Raw genomic sequence first — 23,173 nt, 5'->3', positions numbered from 1 at the left:
GGATCGGAAAGACTTACCTTAGGGGGAAAAAAGGACAGGTATACACTGGCACACACACACACATACCCATCCACACATATACAGACACAGGCAGACATATGTAAAGGCAAAGAGGCTGGGCAGAGATGTCAGTCGAAGCGGAAGTACAGAGGCAAAGATGTTGTTGAATGACAAGTGATGTACGAGGGGCGGCAACTTGAAATTAGCGGAGGTTGAGGCCTGGTGGGTAACAGAAAGAGAGAATATATTGAAGGGCAAGTTACCATCTCTGGATTTGTGATAGGTTGGCGTCAGTGGGAGGTATCCAGATAACCCAGACGGTGTAACACTGTGCCAAGATGTGCTGGCCGTGCACCGAGGCATGTTTAGCCACAGGGTGATCCTCATTACCAACAAACACTGTCTGCCTGTGTCCGTTCATGCAAATGGACAGTTTGTTGCTGGTCATTCCCACATAGAAGGCTTCACAGTGTAGGCAGGTCAGCTGGTAAATCAGGTGGGTGCTTTCACACATGGCTCTGCCTATGATCGTGCACACCTTCTGGGTTACAGGACTGGAGTAGGTGGTGGTGGAAGGGTGCATGGGACAGGTTTTACACTGGGGGCAGTTACAGGGGTAGTAGCTGGAGTGTAGGGAAGGTGGTTTAGGGATTTCATAGGGATGAACCAAGAGATTACGAAGATTAGGTGGACGGCGGAAAGACACTCTTGGTGGAGTGGGGAGGATTTCATGAAGGATGGATCTCATTTCAGGGCAGGATTTGAGGAAGTCGTATCCCTGCTGGAGAGCCACATTCAGAGTCTGATCCAGTTCCGGAAAGTATCCTGTCACAAGTGGGGCACTTTTGGGGTTCTTCTGTAGGAGGTTCTGGGTTTGAGGGGATGAGGAAATGGCTCTGGTTATTTGCTTCTGTACCAGGTCGGGAGGGTAGTTGCAGGATGCGAAAGCTGTTTTCAGGTTATTGGTGTAATGGTTCAGGGATTCCGGACTGGAGCAGATTTGTTTGCCACGAAAACCTAAGCTGCAGGGAAGGGACCGTTTGATACGGAATGGGTGGCAGCTTTCATAATGGAGGTACTGTTGCTTGTTGGTGGGTTTCATGTGGACGGATGTGTGAAGCTGGCCATTGGACAGATGGAGGTCAACGTCGAGGAAAGTGGCATGGAATTTGGAGTAGGACCAGGTGAATCTGATGGAACTAAAGGAGTTGAGGTTGGAGAGGAAATTCTGGAGTTCTTCTTCACTGTGAGTCCAGATCATGAAGATGTCACCAATAAATCTGTACCAAACTTTGGGTTGGCAGGCCTGGGTAACCAAGAAGGTTTCCTCTAAGTGACCCATAAATAGGTTGGCGTACAAGGGTGCCATCCTGGTACCCATGGCTGTTCCCTTTAGTTGTTGGTATGTCTGGCCTTCAAAAGTGAAGAAGTTGTGAGTTAGGATGGAGGTAATGAGGAAAGAGGTTTTAGGTAGGGTTGCAGTTGATTGACGTGAAAGGAAGTGCTCCATCGAAGCAAGGTCCTGGACATGCAGGATATTTGTGTATATGAAAGTGGTATCAACTGTTACAAGGATGGTTTCCGAGGGTAACAGATTGGGTAAGGATTCCAGGAGTTTGAGAAAGTGGTTGGTGTCTTTGATGAAGGATAGGAGACTGCATGTAATGGTTTGAAGGTGTTGATCTACGTAGGCAGAGATATGTTCTGTGGAGGCTTCGTAACCAGCTACATTGGGGCGGCCAGGATGTTTGGGTTTGTGAATTTTAGGAAGTAGGTAGAAGGTAGGGGTGTGGGGTGTCGGTGGGATCAGGAGGTTGATGGAGTCAGGTGAAAGGTTTTTTTAGGGGGCCTAAGGTTCTGAGGATCCCTTGAAGCTCCACCTGGACATCAGGAATGGGATTACCTTGGCAAACTTTGTATGTGGTGTTGTCTGAAAGCTGACGCAGTCCCTCAGCCACATACTACCAACGATCAAGTACCACGGTCGTGGAACCCTTGTCCGCCAGAAGAATGACAATGGATCGGTCAGCCTTCAGATCACGGATAGCCTGGGCTTCAGCAGTGGTGATGTTGGGAATAGGATTAAGGTTTTTCAAGAAGGATTGAGAGGCAAGGCTGGAAGTGAGAAATTCCTGGAAGGTTTGGAGAGGGTGATTTTGAGGAAGAGGAGGTGAGTCCTGCTGTGATGGAGGACGGAACTGTTCCAGTCAGGGTTCAATTTGGATAGTGTCTTGAGGAGTTGGATCATTAGGTGTAGGATTATGATTATTTTTCTTCATGGCAAAGTGATATTTCCAACAGAGACTACGAGTGTAGGACAGTAAATCTTTGACGAGGGCTGTTTGGTTGAATCTGGGAGTAGGGCTGAAGGTGAGGCCTTTAGATAGGACAGAGGTTTCGGATTGGGAGAGAGGTTTGGAGGAAAGGTTAACTACTGAATTGGGGTGTTGTGGTTCCAGAATGTGTTGACTAGAATTTTGAGGTTTTGGGGGGAGTGGAGCTGAAAGTGGGAGATTGAGTAGGTGGGAGAGACTGGGTCTGTGTGCAATGAGAGGAGGATGAGGTTTGTTGGAAAGGTTGTGGAGGGTGAGTGAGTTGCCTTTCCGGAGGTGGGAAACCAGGAGATTGGATAGGTTTATGAGGTGGAGGGTGGCATGCTGTTCTAATTTGTGGTTGGCCTCTAGGCGGATGCTCTGAACAGCCAGTGTAGATGTGGGAGAGGAAAGATTGAAGACTATGATTAGGGGTAAGAGTTGACGGGTGTGTTCATTGGCTGAGTTGATGTGTAGGTGAAGGATTAGGTGGGTGAGGGCTATGGATTGTTCGGTTTGGAACTGGTATAGGGACTGATGGAAAGAAGGGTTACCGCCCCCCGGTGAAAACATGTCCCATGCACCCTCCCACCACCACCTACTCCAGTCCTGTAACCCGGAAGGTGTACACGATCAAAGGCAGAGCCATGTGTGAAAGCACCCACCTGATTTACCAACTAACCTGTCTACACTGTGAAGCCTTCTATGTGGGAATGACCAGCAACAAACTGTCCATTCGCATGAACGGACACAGGCAGACAGTGTTTGTTGGGAATGAGGATCACCCTGTTGCTAAACATTCCTTGGTGTATGGTCAGCACATCTTGGCAGAGTGTTACACCATCCGGGTTATCTGGATACCTCCCACTGATAACAACCTGTCAGAACTCCGAAGATGGGAACTTGCCCTTCAATATATTCTCTCTTCCCATTACACACCAGGCCTCAACCTCCGCTAATTTCAAGTTGCCGCCCCTCGTACATCACTTGTCATTCAACAACATCTTTACCTCTGTACTTCCGCTTCGACTGACATCTCTGCCCAGCCTCTTTGCCTTTACATATGTCTGCCTGTGTCTGCATATGTGCGGATGGATATGTGTGTGTGTGTGTGTGTGTGTGAGTGTTTGTGTGTGTGTGTGTGTGTGTGTGTGTGTGTCCTTTTTTCCCCCTAAGGTAAGTCTTTCGGATCCCGAGATTGGAATGACTCCTTACCCTCCCCCTTAAAACCCACATCCTTTCGTCTTTCCCTCTCCTTCCCTCTTTCCTGAAGAATGCAACATTGGGTTGCGAAAGCTTGAAATTTGTGTCAAAGCATCTTTGTTATATATTCCACGTGGGAAAAATATATCTAAAAACAAAGATTATGTGACTTACCGAACGTAAGGGCTGGCAGGTTGATAGACACACAAACAAACACAAACATACACACAAAATTCTAGCTTTCGCAACAAACGGTTGCTTCGTCAGGAAAGACTGAAGGAGAGGGAAAGACGAAAGGAAGTGGGTTTTAAGGGAGAGGGTAAGGAGTCATTCCAATCCCGGGAGCGGAAAGACTTACCGTAGGGGGAAAAAAGGACGGGTATACACTCGCACACACACACACACACACACACAAACACACATATCCATCCACACATATACAGACACCAGACCTGCCAACCCAAAGTTTGGCACAGATTTATTGATCCCACTGACACCCCGCACCCCTACCTTCTACCTTCTTCCTAAAATCCACAAACCCAATCATCCCGGCCGCCCCATTGTAGCTGGTTACCAAGCCCCCACAGAACGTATCTCTGTCGACGTAGATCAACACCTTCAACCCATTACATGCAGTCTCCCATCCTTCATCAAAGACACCAACCACTTTCTCGAACGCCTGGAATCCTTACCCAATCTGTTACCCCGGAAACCATCCTTGTAACCATTGATGCCACTTCCTTATACACAAATATTCTGCACGTCCAGGGCCTCGCTGCGATGGAGCATTTGCTTTCACGCCGATCACCTGCCACCCTACCTAAAACCTCTTTCCTCATCACCTTAGCCAGCTTCATCCTGACCCACAACTTCTTCACTTTTGAAGGCCAGACATACCAACAATTAAAGGGAACAGCCATGGGTACCAGGACGGCCCCCTCGTACGCCAACCTATTCATGGATCGCTTAGAGGAACCCTTCTTCGTTACCCAGGCCTGCCAACCCAAAGTTTGGCACAGATTTATTGATGACATCTTCATGATCTGGACTCACAGTGAAGAAGAACTCCAGAATTTCCTCTCCAACCTCAACTCCTTTGGTTCCATCAGATTCACCTGGTCCTACTCCAAATCCATGCCACTTTCCTTGACGTTGACCTCCACCTGTCGAATGGCCAGCTTCACACGTCCGTCCACATCAAACCCACTAACAAGCAACAGTACCTCCATTATGACAGCTGTCACCCATTCCACATCAAACAGTCCCTTCCCTACAGCCTAGGTCTTTGTGGCAAACGAATCTGCTGCAGTCCGGAATCCCTGAACCATTACACCTGACAACAGCTTTCGCATCCCGCAACTACCCTCCCGACCTGGTACAGAAGCAAATAACCAGAGCCATTTCCTCATCCCCTCAAACCCAGAATCCCCCACAGAAGAACCAAAAAAGTGCCCCACTTGTGACAGGATACTTTCCAGGACTGGACCAGACTCTGAATGTGGCTCTCCAGCAGGGATACGACTTCCTCAAATCCTGCCCTGAAATGAGATCCATCCTTCATGAAATCCTCCCCACTCCACTAAGAGTGTCTTTCCGTCGTCCACCTAACCTTCATAACCTGTTAGTTCATCCCTATGAAATGCCCAAACCACCTTCCCTACCCTCTGGCTCCTATCCTTGTAACCGCCCCCGGTGTAAAACCTGTCCCATGCACCCTCTCACCACCAACTACTCCAGTCCTGTAACCCGGAAGGTGTACACGATCAAAGGCAGAGCCACGTGTGAAAGCATGGGAATGACCAGCAACAAACTGTCCATTCGCATGAATGGACACAGGCAGACAGTGTTTGTTGGTAATGAGGATCACCCTGTGGCTAAACATGCCTTGGTGCACGGCCAGCACATCTTGGCACAGTGTTACACCGTCCGGGTTATCTGGATACTTCCCACCAACACCAACCTATCCGAACTCCGGAGATGGGAACTTGCTCTTCAATATATTCTTTCTTCCCGTTACCCACCAGGCCTCAATCTCCGCTAATTTCAGGTGAAACCGCGAATGGCTCATTAATCAGTTATGGTTCCTTAGATCGTACCCACGTTACTTGGATAACTGTGGTAATTCTAGAGCTAATACATGCAAACAGAGTCCCGACCAGAGATGGAAGGGACGCTTTTTATTAGATCAAAACCAATCGGTCGGCCTCGTCCGGTCCGTTTGCCTTGGTGACTCTGAATAACTTTGGGCTGATCGCACGGTCCTCGTAACCGGGCGACGCATCTTTCAAATGTCTGCCTTATCAACTGTCGATGGTAGGTCTTCTGCGCCTACCATGGTTGTAACGGGTAACGGGGAATCAGGGTTCGATTCCGGGAGAGGGAGCCTGAGAAACGGCTACCACATCCATCGTATGGTAAGTCACATCATCTTTGTTTTTTTTATTATATATATATATATATATAATATTATATATATATATATATATATATATATATATATATATATATATATATATATATATATATATATATATATATATATATATATATATATATAAATAGAGGGAAACATTCCATGTAGGAAAAAAATATCTAAAAACAAAGATGATGTGACTTACCAAATGAAAGTGCTGGCAGGTCGACAGACACACAAACAAACACAAACATACACACAAAATTCAAGCTTTCGCAACAAACTGTTGCCTCATCAGGAAAGAGGGAAGGAGAGGGAAAGACGAAAGGATGTGGGTTTTAAGGGAGAGGGTAAGGAGTCATTCCAATCCCGGGAGCTGAAAGACTTACCTTAGGGGGAAAAAAGGACGGGTATACACTCGCACACACACATATCCATCCACACATATATGTCTGCTCGTGTCTGTATATGTGTGGATGGATATGTGTGTGTGCGAGTGTATACCCGTCCTTTTTTCCCCCTAAGGTAAGTCTTTCCGCTCCCGGGATTGGAATGACTCCTTACCCTCTCCCTTAAAACCCACATCCTTTCGTCTTTCCCTTTCCCTCTCCTTACCTCTTTCCTGATGAGGCAACAGTTTGTTGCGAAAGCTTGAATTTTGTGTGTATGTTTGTTTGTGTGTCTGTCGACCTGCCAGCACTTTCATTTGGTAAGTCACATCATCTTCGTTTTTTTTTTTTATAGATTAAACAAATCTGTTGAAACTATAATTAATCTAATCGTGTCTTTACGATACCTTCAGGAGTGATACCTATTCCTAGATTCATCATTTCACACTTTGTTAGTAGGTTTTGTCAGGATAGTTACTACCTACCTTCAAATGTTGGCCAGTTCAGTTTCTTTAGCATCTCTGTGACATTTTTCCACAAGTCCAACGAAACTGTGACCATTCATGCAAAACTTTTACATCAGTATCTCCTCTTAGTCCTATTTGATAGGGGTCCCACATCATTGAATAATATTCCACGATGGGTTGCACAAGTGTTTTGTAAACATTCTCCTTCATAGGCTGATAGCATTTCCCTAGTTTTCTACCAATCAACCTACATCTGTCATCTGCTTTATCTATGACCTAGCCCCTGTGTTCATTGCATTTCATATGCCTATGAATTATTACACCTAAGTATTTTTGAGAGTGGACAAATTTCAACTAACTCATAGATATTATAGTCATAATGTACTATTTTGTTTTGTTTTGTGAAGTGCTCAATTTTACATATCTGATATTTAAAGCAAGTTACCAATACTTGCACCACTTTGAAATCTTATCAAGATCTGATTGAATATTTGTGCAGCTTTTTTCAACTAGTACTTAATTACAGATAACTGCATCACCAGCAAAAAGTCTGGCATTACTTTTAATGTTATCTACAAGATCATAAATACACAACTTGAACAACAAGGATCCCAACATACTTCCAGGTACACACTTGAAGTTACTTCTACATCTGACAATGACTCTCCATCCAAGATAACATGCTGTGTGTCCTCCCTACTGAGAAATCCTCAATTCAGTGACAAATTTTGCTCAATAACCCATATGAATGTACTTTCAAAAATAAGTGTAGGTGTGTTACCAAGTCAAATGCTTTTAGGAAATCACGAAATACTGGATTTACATGACTGCTTCGACCTGTGGATTCCAGAATATTCAAGTGAGGAAACTGCAGGTTGAGTATCACATGGCGATATTTCTGGGACTCATGCTGGTTGGCATAGAAGAGGTCATTTTGTTTGAGGTTCCTCATTATGTTTGAGCTATGATTCTACAACAGGATCATATCTGTTATGCCTCTTTGTGGACAGGTGAGACCTGTCCTTGCTTTCAGCTACTGGGTATGTAGTTTGTTGTTTGAGTGGGGAGTCTATGCCAGATTATGGTTAAAAGAGGGGCTAACTCAGCTGCAAATTTTGTACAGAATGTGACAGGGATTCCAATAGGTGCTGGAGCTCTGCACAATTTTAGCAATTTATGCTGTTTCCCAGCACCATTGCCATTAGTAGCGATATTACTCATGCGTTTAGCAGTGTGAGAATTAAACTGGGCAATACTCTTGGATTTTTGTTTGCAAAGGAACATTCAGTAACACAGGTCAGCACTGCTGGTTTCAGATCCTGTCACACCCATGAATGTCCAGACACTAATTTTGGCACCCCTAACAGCCTCTACATGTGATCAGAATTTCTTCATGTTTTGTGAGTGATCTTTCAGTAATATTCTGCTATAATGATCACTGAAGACTTCACGCATTGTCCTCTTGACAGGCAAAAGCATTTCATTTGGCATCACTTGATTTACAGCCCTACAATTTGTTTTGTGCCTATCATGCAAGTAGTCTCACCTTCTTTAGAAATGACTGTATATATCAGAATCTAGAAGCATGTGCTTGTTACTTGTTACTGAAGAATACTTGTAATTGTAAGAGCAGTTATCTAGATTTCTCACAAGTTGCTGAGTGTCTCCTAGTGGGGATCTGTAAACAGTCACAATTACAAGTGAAATTATTCTGCAGTAAGGACTCAAAAGCACATTCTTCTAGGTTGTGATCTACAGAGAAACTACCTGTTTAAATATTTTTTACTTTGTGTCCAACTTTTTTAAATGCAGCAACACCTCATTTTTACTTGTTGACTCTACACGAACATGATGGTAGACTGTATTCCTTGATATTTAAGATGGTGATTTGAAAAGTTCTCGGAATCACCATGAGAGGTCAGTGCTAGCGCAACGAGTTGTTCACATGATATTCATTTCATTGTTGCCTGTAAAAAAGTGTCATGTCAGTGCTCTTGGAAGAAAGCTGTGGTGGTGACGTGGCTCTATTGTTGTTCCCATGTAGTGATTTGCAAAGATGGAAAATATTGAGGTTCGAGCAGTGATTAATTACTTTGTAAAGAAAGGTATGGAAGCAAAGTACATTCATGCCGCTTTCCAGAATACACTGGGGGACTCTGCTCCATATTCAACTGTTGCCAAGTGGACAAATGAATTTAAATTTGGTCAGGAGAGCTTAGATGATGATCCATTGAATGGACGGCCAAGATGTGTCACTACTTCAGAAATCATTGCAGAAGTTCACAAAATGGTCACGGAGGATCAACGATTGAAAGTGCATGAAATTGCTCATGTTTGCCAGATGTCATCTGAAAGGGTATATCACATTTTAACTGAAGAATTAGAAATGAAAAAATTATCTACAAGATGGGTGCCATGACTCTTGTCACTGAGAATGGACATATCCGAACAATGTTTGGCCCGTTTTAGGAGAAACGAACAAGATTTTTTGCACTGGTTTGTGACCACAGATGAAACTTGGGGGCACTGCTATAGCCTAGAGACAAAACAACAGTCAAAGCAGAGGAAACATGATGATTCTCCGCCACCAAAGAAAGCATGGACAATTCCTTCGACAAGAAAGGTCATGGCGTCAGTGTTCTGGGATGCGAAGGAGATTCTGTATGTAGATTATCTCCCCACTGGACAAACAATTACTGGAGAATACTATGCTAACCTCCTGGACAAATTGCAACAAAGGATTCGTGAAAAAAGGCCAGGTTTAGCAAGGAAGAAAGTCACCTTCCATCAAGACCATGCATGCCCACACAAGTGCCATCACCATGGCAAAATTACATGAACTAAGGTATGAATTGTTGCCACACCCACCTTATTCACCTGATATGGCTCTGTCAGACTTTCATCTCTTCCCAGAACTGAAAATTTTTCTTGGTGGACAAAGATTCACTGCAAACCAAAAATTTATAGCCAGAGTTGACAACTGTTTTGCAAGCCTGGAAGAAACTCATTTTCAAGATGGAATCAAGGCACTGGAACTTCGTTGGACCAAGTGCATTAATCTACAAGGAGACTATTCTGAGAACTTTTCAAACCACCCTCGTACCTTCTCTACTCCTGTGGGTACGTTCAGATTAGACAGGCACAGAATATCTATCTCTTCAAAATTTTCCGTATCTTGTAGACAAACCAGAAACTCACCAACCTAGTGTTTCAGCCTCTTAATATTCTGATGAAACTAATTTTATTTTTCTAAAACTCATAGACACATTACAATCCAATTCTGTTTTCATTACTTTATTACTTTCAAGACTACCTGGCTCATAACCTGGATCTGACTCTAGTAATCACAGGTACTTTTCCTTGTGTGGTAGTGGATCTCCTTACACTTGCTGCGAGATGCTCAAGTAATCTGTCATACCCCCTCCTATGCAGATGCAGGCCATGATCTGTGTATCCCGTCTACCAATTGCAGCTCAGATACAAAACTGTACTGCAGCTGGTCAGTGCAAATACTCCCTGCCATATTCACACTGCTTGCAATAATCTGCTGGCATAATATTTTGGTGACCAGTTGTATTAATTATCTGGGATGCTTCTGTACTGTCGCAGCGAGGGGACTCACATGAACCTGGGGCACATGCTCACAAACATGGCCACTCTTCCTGTCTATACAAACTGGCTGTCCAGCCAATAATAAGGAGCATAGGTGAGCACTCGGGGCACGTACTATGGTCTCATCAGCTGGGGAAGCACCATCAGTCTACCACTGTCCACCGTCCTGCCAGGTGCTGCCAGCGAGACATTGAGGCCACATTTCTCTCCCACTGTTTGCCACTTTTTTCGTCAGGTGCAAAGATAAGTATATGGTGCAGTGAAATTTTGTTGGATCAAAGATTTTAAACTAGTGCATCTACAGAGTATCACCATTTCTACAAGTGGGATTATTTCAGTATAAATGTGATGTAAGATTATTTAACCCAGATAAAATATGTGACACATTAACTAATGAACTATAGACAAAATACAATATTCACAGAAGAAAATAATTGTACAATAAATTTAAGTGACATATTCCAAAGATGTGGCTGAACAAAATAATCTTGTCTTATTAGGTACTACATTACAGACACATAACAGTAATGTTATTAAGCAGGTGAGGGAAGCGGCTGTGATTATACTGTAGTAGCCAAGTAACACACAAAACTGATCCAAGTAACACAAATATGGCTTTATTTATAAACCTCTGCACAACAATGGAAAAAAGCCTCTCGTGACTCTACGCATAACAAGATGCAGAACAACTGATGTGAACTGCACAAACCAGAAGAACATTGAGACAGTCAGTCAGTGCCACTCTGCACATATACAAATGTGAGTTGTCGGTAGATGGTGCGGTGTGTGCACACTTCCTACAGGCGACCTCTAGTGGCCGATCACAAGAGCGGGCATACTATACTTCTTGCACTCTCACTCACATGCACTAGTAGCAGGATACAGCATACCTCTCCCTTGTGCCAAGTGGGTGCCCAAATGACAGAGGAAACACCAGTCACCCTACGAGAGGCACGTCTGTCAGATCCGGAGCAGGGGCAGCCTATGCTGATGGTGGGACCAGACAGTGTGCCGGGCGATCACTGGAGCATGGGACCAGAAAGCATGGAAACGTGGGCACGCCAGAGGGCACTGGGCCCGCAAGGTGCCTGACAATGGCACTGGAAAGGATGGCGCCATCACCATCTCTGTTCCTTCATCAGCAGGCAGGTCCCAATGCAGAGGAGACAGGGCCAGGCCCACCGGTGACAATGGCAAAGGCAACGACGGCAAGGTGATCAGTCGAGGTATCCTAACCAGAAGAACAGGCTGCAGCAATGGACCCGAGGCCAGAGACAGACTGCTGCTCAGTGCAGGGAAGCTAGAATCCCGTGGCACTGCACGTGCAGGAGGCAGCCATTGGGACGGGGGCAACTCCACAGCAGGTGATGGTGGCTCAAGGTGGATGGCAGCAAGGAGGGCTGCGAAAATGGGGGCTACACCCATGAACTGATAGCTACTGGGCACAAGTGGGGGCACAACTGATCAAAGCAGCATGCTACAGGATCATCGAGCGTGCGAACATTTCACAGATGGTGCCCCCAGTGGTGGATAACAGTGGTCAGTATCCACTTGGGCCGGCAACCAGGCCCCCGCACCTGTGATCCCCGTGCAAGCGGCCAGACGAACCCCACCACAGCAGGTGTGGTGGAGGCTGCAGAAGGTGGAGGAGCATGCATAGTTGGCAGCTGTGAAGCAGCTCAGTCGGGTTCCGTCCATCCGTAGGCATGAAGCGATAGGTACTCAGAAGTTGGAGAATGGTGTCACCTGCTGAAGAACCTACTACAAACTTTTTCATTTGGGACTTGAATATATGTACTAGTCATTCTATCTCACCACTTGAGTGAGGGTGGACCCTTAACATGATGAATGCCGTGATGGGAACAAAACAACTGAAAGGAGAGAGAAACAAACTGCTGCCCATTATCGGAAATCAGGGTACAAGGCAACCCCTCAATAGAAAAAACTCTCGAAAGTGAATTGTGACCTCAGCCAACTTCAATGCACACCAGAAAATGCAAAGAAATCAGGAAAATACATCCACAACCAGAATTCAAGAAGAGACCCACAAAGCCTTTATCAATTCATTCTCATGGCTGACATGGAGTGGGCCAGACCAACAGAGATGCCCTGGGAGCTGCTGTCGTTGAGCCCACTGCTCGTAAGCCATGACAAAACAGACAATTTTGCCATCAATCCCTGGCCAAAAAACATGTCTCCTAGCTAACAGTTTAGTGTGCAAAACTTCCCACTGGCCCTGGTGGCGTGGATCTCGTTCGGTAATGTGGCGGAAATGACTACTCTGGGAGGGAGGTCTCTCATGGATAACAGGAAAACACTGTCAAAAATAGAGGCAATATCATAGGTATAATAGTCACACAGGGGTTTGTAACCTGACCTGGTGGTTTTTCTGGCCAGCCCTGTTGAAAAAACTGAACCACCTGATAAAGAACCAGGTCAGCAGCAGCAGCAACTGCTATACGCAAGCCTGTAATTGGGAAACCCTCAAAATTGGTCTGTGTTTCAGTATCAAAGTGGAAGCAAAGCAATTTCTCACGATCAAAGTCAGGATCAGGACCCACAGGAAGGTGGGACAAAGTGTCCACAATGACACGTTTAGACATAGGTAGAAAATGGATTTTGTAATAGTAGTGATACAAGAACAGCACCCTGCATTGTAGGTGGTGTGCTGCCTTATCAGGTGAGGAAGTGTGAGGATAACAAGGAAACCATGGGTTTATGGTCAATAATAAGGTGAAACTTGGATTCATACAAAAAAATTCTGGAGAGCATAGACTATGTCAAGAGTCTCTTTTCTCACCTCAGAGTAATGCTGCTGGGCCGGAGGGTGAGATCTGAGGTGAAAGCAACAAGTCATTCAGAGATCTCGGCATACTGGTGCACTAGAATCACTCCAAGGCCATACTATGAGACGTCAGTCACCAAAACTAGGTGCTGGTCTGCAGAGAACGTAGCTAAACAAGGAGCCAAGGGCAGTTTGAATTTCAACATTTGAAAAACATTCGCAATCTGGTCTCCAGCAAAAAGATATGTTCTTGCATAGCACAACATGCAACAAGCAGGTCAATGTGGCTGCCCCTGGTAGAAATTTATGGTAGTAGGCTATCTTCCCAAGGAAGATCTGAAGCCCCTTCATGGGAGAAGGGTGAGGCATAGACACAATAGTAGAGATGTGGTCTGGCTAAGGGCAAACCCCATCATGCGAGATCTCGAACACCAAACAAATGATAGAAGGTTTTTTTTAAAAAACTGAGATTTCGTGAGGTTACAGTGTAAACCTGCAAACTGTAAGGTTGAAAACAAAACGCGCCAATTTTTCAAGTGACTGGCCATGGAGGAACCACGACAACAATATCATCATCCACATAATTAATGCAACCCAGGACAGGCATAGTCAGTTGCTCTAAACATCATTGGAAAATAGTAGGAATACTAACCACATCAAAAGGTAGGTGCAAATATTGATAGAGACCTAAAAGAGTATTCAAAGCCATACCTCACAGAGACTCTTCATGCACAGGAACCTGCAGATGTGCTTCAGACAAATCACTTTTAGAAAATTACTGGCCACACGATATTTTCGCCAACAGTTCCTCCTTGTGTTGGAGAGGGTACGTACCCACAATCGACTGCATGTTGAAATTAATACTGAAGTCGCCGCAGAGGCAAAGTTTCCCCAATGGCTTCCAAACTATAACCAAAGGGGATGACCATTCATCATCCATAACAGATTGTACCACCTCCAGAGGTTGAAGTCTGTCCAGGCGACAGGAATAGGACATGAATGACAAAAATGAGGACGAGCCGTGGATTTCAAAAGAAAAATATGAACAGAAAAATTCGTAGCACACCCAACACCTCCTGAAAACAGGCCCACAAACTCCCCATACAGGGTTTCCAATTGGGAATACAGTACCTGATCAGACACAAGGTGAACTGCATTGGTGACAGAAAATCCACATGCCTTAGATGCATCACTACTGGACAAGTTCTCAACACCAACATCAATGGCCTCCAAGCATGTAATGAAACAAACCACTGACTTGTAACAGACAGATGCCTTAAATTGTCCCAACAATGCAATAGTGTTCTGTTTGTTATAACTGATCAGCTTCCACGTGAACGGTAGCGAGCCTAAACTCATATAGGTTTGAGAATTCAATAACATCACTGCAGACGGAACACTTGGTGAAAACACTTAACTCGATAAACAAGTTGGGAGTACTCCCAAGCATTGTTGGAGTGGCACAGTTTACGTCCATGTCCATATCCTGAGCAATCTTTGGTGAATGACACATAGAGGTGATGTGGTCCTTCTTCTCACAAGATTTATAAGTAGCCCAAAATTTAAGCATGCCAAACATTCAACTGGACAAAACAGAAATACAAGAAGGAAACAGAGAACGCTGCTGTTGTCACTGTGGTGATCATGGCTGTTTGTGTTGGCCTTGGTCTGCTTCGCATTGGGCCCGCATCTTTCCTGCCACTTCCTCGTGCAAGCTATCTGTTGTCCCAGTGGGCACATCTTGTGACACTACTGCCAAATCACCCCAAGTTCCAATTTAATGCCCCACTGCCTAAGAAACTTCAAAAGATTGTGCTATTTGCAAAACTTCTGTCAGCACCATAGAGTCTGCATAAAAGTCATTATGGGCATCAGTAATGAATTGACATTTACAGCTAAGTCTGTTCAGTTCAGCTGCCCAGACCCTGTACAAATGGTCTGATTTCTTGCTGAACAAGAACTTGTACCGCTATGACATGCTTTCATTTGTGATGATAAAGGGACAAAGGAACAATAAACTACACATTTGATCTAAAGTAAGAGTTTCCAGTTTTTGTAAAGGGGCAAGCTGACATAGTAACTGATACACCTCAGGTGGAATCAATGAGCAGAAGAGGGTTTTGCAAAAATTTGAGTCTGTCACACTGATAGATAAAAAAAGGTGCCCGATTCTTTTTTCGTACACTACCCAATCCTCAGCTGAATCGTCATACAGAGGAAAAGTGGGTGATTGGACCCATGGAACGGTACCGTCTATTAATGGAAGGCAACAAAGTGGTCACTGCCGAAGTAATCTGTTCAGTCAGGGCCTGCAGCACTGTGTCCATAATTACTAAACCTGATGAAACCACTCTTAAAGACTGCACATCCAGAAACCATTCCAAACGTGTTGTCAGTTGTGCAGTAACCACTTAATACGCAAAACTGATCCAAGTAACTGAAATATGGCTTTCTCATAAACCTTTGCATAATAACAGAAATAAACCTCTTGTGACTCCACACTTAACAAGACACAGAACAGTTGATGTGAACGGTGCAAACTGATTCAGTCAGTGCTGCTCCATGCATATATAGCTGCGAGTCGCTGGTATAAGGCACAATGGAGACTGTGCTGTGTGCATGCTTCTTACCCACATGCACTTGTACCAGGATACAGTAATACAAAGCAATTTTTTAACACACCAAGGGGATTATAGTAACTGAAACAAAGGAAGATGGGGCATGTGAGTAAGAGGAGTAATTCACAACATAGCCTGGATAGGATTATGGGTAATATCTGCAATTAGAAGTGGCAAGTAAGAGAGCTAAGTCTGGCCATTCAGTACTAAGCTTATGTTTATGGACATGTGTTTGTTAATTTCCATGATTTCAAGATAGGTCATTATCTTTCCTTCATGGAGGATGAACTAGCTAATGGAAATTAATAAACATATGTCCATCAACCCAAGTTTAGTATCGAATGGCTGGACACAGTTCCCTTACTTGCCAATTCTAACTGCAGATGCTACCCATAATCCCATGCAGGCCTTGTTGTAAATTAGTCCTCTTACTCATGTATCCCACTTTCCTTTATTTAACTTACTATAATTTCTCTCATCACATAAATAATTTACTTTTTATAATCACAGATGCTCCAGTCACCTGTTCAGTATCACTACTATACCTTATCTGTTTGTAATTTAGGACCTATTAAAGACAAGATTATTTTTATTAGCCACATCTATGGAATATGTCACCAAAATTTATTGCTCCATTATTTTTTTCTACGTACAACTGTTGTAATTTGTCTATAGTTCATTAGTTAATGTATCTGACATTTTATCTTAGTTAAATAATCCTACATTGCATTTACACAGAAGTAATTACTACTGTTTTATTCCTATTTCTAACATTAACATTTTTTGTCTCTGGATATGGAGATACTCTGTAGATGCACTAGTCTGAAATCTTGGATCCAACAAAACTTCACTGCACCACATACTTATCTTTGTACCTGATGGTGGTGTAACAGCCAAAAACTGGTTCAGGTAACAAATAATATTGTGGAATATTACACCAGTGTTGTGTGTATCTGATTAATAATTAATCCAAATGTTAAAAGCACGTGGATATTATGTATTATGGGGCAGGAAGATTTACGTATCATGATTCTTAGGGCAGAAAATATTTGATGTTTTTCCAAATAAAAGCTCATCAGCTGCTAGACAGTTTTTGAAGAAAGAGATTAAAAATCTAAAAATTACTGTACCAGATCCACTTTTATACCATATTCTAGTTTGTAAGCTCAAAGGGGATGCCTTCTTTTCATATAGTGTCATAATAAGTTAGTTGTGAGGCATATTTTTTATGGCACAGCTTGGTTCTCTAAAAATACAGGGTGTCCCACTCAAACCTCCCTGATTTCAAGAGCCCAGGAGAGAAAAACCACAGTAGATACAACAATGAAAAATTCACCACATTGTAGAGCATCTCAAATAATTTATATTCCCATGTGAGAAGTGCCAATTATCATCGCAAGAGTGCAGCATGGTAGCATGAAGTGAAAATGGCGACTCCACAGCAGCGTGCGCAAGCAGTAGCATGGTTTGCAGAAACAAAATCGCTGATTACTGTCCAAAGAAGTTATCGTTGTGAGTATGAATGTTGTCCACCTGATGTGAAAACAACTAAGGAATGGTATAGGAAGTTTCTGGGAACAGGAAGTGTTCTGAAACATTCGGGCATTGCAAGTTATGGAGTTTCAGAAGAGACAGTTTAGGACATCAGACAAAAGTTTCTCAGAAGCCCACGTAAGTTAATTCGTCAAGCATCTAGGCAACTTGATGTACCTGGATCAACATTGCATCATGTAGTTCACCAGTGTCTTAATAGGTGTGCTTACAAAGTGCAAATTCTGCAACATCTGATGCTGAACGACAAACCATGCCGACAACATTTTTCTGTGAATATGCTGCAGCATATAGATATGGATGCCAGCTCCTGGGAAAGGTGTTTATTCTCAGATGAGGTAACCTTTTATCTATCAGGAAGGGTTAACAGGCATAATGCTTGGATTTGCAGTTCGCAAAATCTGCACGTTCTCATTGAACATGTTCGTGATAGCCCTCAACTAACCATCTGGTGCGGGCTAATGCATGACAGGATTGTTGGATCGTTCTTCTTTCCAGAACAAACAGTGAATGGGGCAGTGTATCTGGACATTTTGGAGCAGTTTGTGTACCCCAAGATACACGACTTGCAACCCAACATCATTTTTCAACAAGATAGAGCTCCGCTGCATTGGTCAACAGCTGTTCGCAAGTTCCTGGATAGGAAATTTCCCAATCGTTGGATCGGACACGGAGGACCCATTGCCTGGCCACCACATTCACCCGACATTACACCGCTTGATTTCTTCATGTGGGGATTTGTGAAGGACCGCATGTATGCAACCAAAGTGGACGATATTCCTACATTGCGACATCGTATCACTAATGTAATATGCAACAATAACAGAGTAAATGTTACAAAGAACTTGGTAAGAAACTGAATATCAACTCGATATTCTTCGTGTTACAAATGGTTCACATGTAGAGGTGTATTGATGATAAATACATAAATTCTTTGAGATGCTCTACAGTGTGGTGCATTTTTCATTGTCATATCTATTGCACTTTTTTTCCCTGAGTCTTTAAAATAAGGGAGGTTTGAGTGAGACACCCTTTATATTATTCTTTATTGCTGATTTTGGAAGAAATCAATATTGTTTCATCACAATGCATGCTTAATTCCAAAGAACACTACTTTTATCTTTCAAAGGCATGATTTGTGTATTATCATTACAATCCCATCTGAATAAATATTTTGTTGACCTGACGTACACTGGAGGCACTGCTGTTCTGTATATCATGTACCTAATATCCAACATTAATTACTTGATAGCTAAAACTGGAATCACACTTTTTGCACATCACAACTTGTGTTTAAGGCCCTTCAGGATACTCAGCACATTGTTTATTGCAGCAGAGAATGGTATCTATCTGGATAGTGTTGAGACATTCCTTTCCAAATGAAGAAATAACTGGTCTAGTTTTTGAAATATCATAGACTAGGATAGACTCCTGATCCTTTAAAGAATTGTATTTTCATGCATAAAATACCATATCTCCCCAACTATGTGTCATACAATAACATAACACAGCAAGTACAGTCAGTGGTATGTGTGCAGAGTGTGTTGCAAATTGACAGGAAAGAAGTAATAAATTAAAACACTGTGCCTGATGCTGCATTTTCACTGCTTGAACAGTAGAAATGTAGTAAGCAATGAACTTTTTCTCCTCTCATCATTTTGTGAGGGTGTCAGTAAGAAAAAGTTTTTTAAAAGTGTGGGATTATGTGCAAAGTTTGTTAGGAGTCGTTAAGTGTTGTCATTCTCAAACACTGGATGAATACAGTTTGAGTAATGTGTGCACCATGAATTATGATGACTCAAGACATATACGAATTCATGGTATCTGGATACTGATGGTTCCAGTATGCCAATATCAGTACATCTGAATGTGTATACACAAAGTGAGCATTGGCCTCAAGATGGCATATGGTCAATAGCTGCATGAAATATTGAAAATCAAATTTTTGTTGTCCCTGGAAGCTGTTAGATAACCAAATTGCAACTGGGCCTGTGATTACGACCCCCCCCCCCCCCCAGCCCCCTCCCGCCCCATGTTTCTCTTGCATTTGATGCAGCCCATTAATAATAATTAGAGACCACATTTCTTGTGGCTGTATTTTCTGTGTCATTAATACAGTAGTTTCCTCACTTGCTCTTGATTCTTTCACCTCTTAAGGGCAGTTTCTCACTCCAAGTGTAGGACAGAGTCCTTATCCTTTTTGCCTGCTTTTCTGTCCTCTTTTTAGGGGGCAACTGACAGCTGAAGGCTAACTTTTTTTTATTGTCAATCACTGGTTGTCGATTACTGTTATAATTCAAAAAGCAAGAAGTTATTGATTTACTGAATTCAACCTACTGTCACAGAAATACAGCTACAGTAGGGCATACATGAACAGCCATATGTACTACTGAATTAGTATGCAAATAAAGCTAACTAGTTTTAAAAAGTAGCTATTTGAATTTACAGACAATATATGTTGTATCGTGAAACTCAATCTGTAGCGATGTTGCAGCCAATATGATATGCTTAGAATATTAAAACCTGTATAGAGATTTAGCTAATTTAACATTCGCTTTACTGAGGTGCTTTGAGCCTACTACACTCTACTCAACATCAAGCTCCAAATTAATTATAAGCATGTAGTTTATTTTCATAAAACAAACCTTACATTGTCCCAGTCTGCTAATTTGTTTTTTCCAATGCTGAAAAGCCTAAGATTGACTAAACTGTCCATATTCTCCACCTTTGAAATGCTGTTATTGTATATGGTGAAGATTTCAAGCTTAGTCAAATTATCCAAGTTCTCTATAACTTCTATGTAGTTGAAGGATAAATCCAATTCTTTCAGATTTACCAGGGCATCCAAATTTTCTATCTTCTGGATTTTATTCAGTGCTAGATGCAGTTTCACAAGGGACGTCATCATCCACAGATTATCAATTCTTAGGATATCTGAAATTTGTTGACAACACAATGCAATGTCTTACCTTTTTATTACTGGAGAAATTGAAATTCCAAATTTTTATTTATGATGATAATAAAGACACAGAACAGCAACAGTAATAGTACTGGAAGATTTTACACAGGAAGTTTTGCAAGTTTACAACTGTAAACTGAAAAAAGATTTTAACAACATGTCCTTCTGAAAACTACCTAGGTATCATCTTCATTCTAGGTTTCCCATTTATTAGCAAAATAAGCTTCTCATTTAAAATAATCAGACAGATGCCAATTCGATCATATTATAACATAGCCTGACAATAGATAACCATTCTTATTTGCTTCAGCATCTGTCTGTAGTATAATGTCTACAAATGCAACAAATTTACACTGGCTTAATAAAGAAATTGTCATTGTCTTTTCAATCTATTCTATCACTCCTGTCAATCTTGCTGGATAATGACCACTGATTGAAGATAACAATTTAAGAATGGATATATATAGCAATCAGTTTTTGGACACTCACTTATACAGATGTTTAGTTAATGTGCATAAGTGCACCATTGAAATAAATAGTGAAGGTCAGAAATTAACATATTCTGTTGCAAAATATTTTTTATTTATTTATCCGTCTGTAGACAATAAATATTGTATGGATGTTGTCCAAAAGTACATGTAAATTTATGAGAACAATTTGTGCAACAGGAACATAAAAAAATTTTACATTAAGTAGTACAAAGTATAATACATACAAAATTGTACAAACAACTGCACAAAGAATAATATTTGGTCATACACATCACAGTAATATAACTTTTTTTACATGTTTACTGACAGTATTGTAGCTGCATAGTCTGTTTGCCCTAAGGCTTTACTTTTGTCTTCCCTAAACAGGAATCTGTTATATTCACTGCAATAATACAGAAAAGATTTTACCACACTCAACAGCTGTCCATCATAATTAAAAAATTAACAGAAACTTTAGGGGATAAAAGACAGTGTTTTCAGTTTTGCCTTAATATAAACAATATCAGAATTATTTATTGGGCTAAATAGTCATTTACTGAGTAAAAACATTGTTCAAGTAGAAATCCTTTAAATTCTACTTTAAATCTGTTTTCATCTTCTAATTTTCTGATGTTGGCTGGCAGTATGTTGTAGAGTTTTGTACCAATATGGCTCACATGCCTTTGTGTATGTGTTCTTTTTGTTCGCTGAGTATGGAGTGCTGTGCTATTTCTAGTACTGTAGTTATGCAAGTCAGCATTTGTCTGAAAATCTGCAAGGTGGGCCCTAACATATAACACACATTTGTGTATATACAGGGTGGTCCATTGATCATGACCGGGCCAAATATCTCATGAAATAGGTGTCAAATGAAAAAACTGCAAAGAACGAAACTTGTCTAGGTTGAAGGGGGAAACCAGATGGCACTATGGTTGGCCCGCTAGATGGCGCTGCCATAGGTCAAACGGTTATCAACTGTGTTTTTTTTAAATAGGAACCCCCATTTTTTATTACATATTCATGTAGTATGTAAAGAAATATGAATGTTTTAGTTGGACCACATTTTCGCTTTGTGATAGATGATGCTGTAATAGTCACGAACATAAGACTCACAATTTTAGATGAACAGTTTGTAACAGGTAGGTTTTTTAAATTAAAATACAGACCATAGGTACGTCTGAACATTTTATTTCAGTTGTTCCAATGTGATACATGTACCTTTGTGAACTTATCATTTCTGAGAACGCATGCTGTTATAGCGCGATTACTTGTAAATACTACATTAATGAATTAAATGCTCAAAATTATGTCCGTCAACCTCAATGCATTTGGCAATACATGTAGCGACATTCCTCTCAACAGCGAGTAATTCGCCTTCCGTAATGTTCACACATGCATTGACAATGCACTGACGCATGTTATAAGGCATTGTCGGTGGATCACGATAGCAAATATCCTTAAACTTTCCACACAGAAACAAATCCGGGGACGTCAGATCCGGTGAACGTGCGGGTTAAATAGAACGCATGCAAAAAATCTGTCGCTGTCCTGTAATTTCTCTTGTGCCCAGTAGCAGCTAAAACACCTTCTGGGGCATCATCATTTGTTGCAGGTCATGGTTGACGTTTCACATGTGGCTGAACACTTCCTGTTTCCTTAAATAACATTAACTATCCGGCAAATGGTCCGGGCACTTGGATGATGTCATCCAGGATACCGAGCAGCATACATAGCACAGGGCTGTTGGGCATTTTGATCACAATAGCCATACATCAACATGATCGACCTTTTCCGCAATTGGTAAACAGTCCATTTTAACACGGGTAATGTATCATGAAGCAAATACCGTCCGCACTGGCGGAATGTTACGTGATACCAAGTACTTATACATTTGCGACTATTACAGCGCCATCTATCACAAAGCGAAAAAAGTGGTCCAACTAAAACATTCATATTTCTTTACGTACTACATGAATATGTAATAAAAAGTGGGGATTCCTATTTAAAAAAGAGCAGTTGATATCCGTTTGACCTATGGCAGCGCCATCTAGCGGGCCAACCATAGCGCCATCTGGTCTCCCCCTTCAAGCTAGACAAGTTTCGTTCTTTGTAGTTTTTTCGTTTGATGCTTATTTCATGAGATATTTGGCCTGGTCATTATCAATAGACTACCCATAATAAGGAAGGTATTGTTAGAACTTTAAGCGTGCTAAATAAGGGTTTCCATTGTGTCTGTGGATGACTGTGTTATTATTCAGATAGCCCTCTTCTGTAACAGAAATATTTATTTTAGATAGCAAGTGGTGGAACCCCAAAGTATTTTTCCGTATGTTGCAAGAGAGTGAAAATAGCCAAAATATTCCAATCTGGCACCCTCTGCAGTATAAACATTTG

General features: G+C 42.1%; 1 protein-coding gene across 1 annotated transcript in view; it reads right to left on the bottom strand.

The window, feature by feature from the left end:
* The window catches only part of LOC124778029 (dynein regulatory complex subunit 3-like), a 182,720-nt gene that overhangs the window by 123,215 nt on the left and 36,332 nt on the right, over positions 1-23,173 (bottom strand). The window contains exon 2 of the mRNA XM_047253614.1: positions 20,001-20,284. Within this exon, the coding sequence (XP_047109570.1) occupies positions 20,001-20,284 (284 nt within the window). The remainder of the gene's footprint in view (positions 1-20,000; positions 20,285-23,173) is intronic.

Source organism: Schistocerca piceifrons, chromosome 1 (genome assembly GCF_021461385.2).
Source record: "Schistocerca piceifrons isolate TAMUIC-IGC-003096 chromosome 1, iqSchPice1.1, whole genome shotgun sequence".
NCBI lineage: Eukaryota > Metazoa > Arthropoda > Insecta > Orthoptera > Acrididae > Schistocerca > Schistocerca piceifrons.
This window is presented reverse-complemented; position numbering and strand designations above follow the sequence as displayed.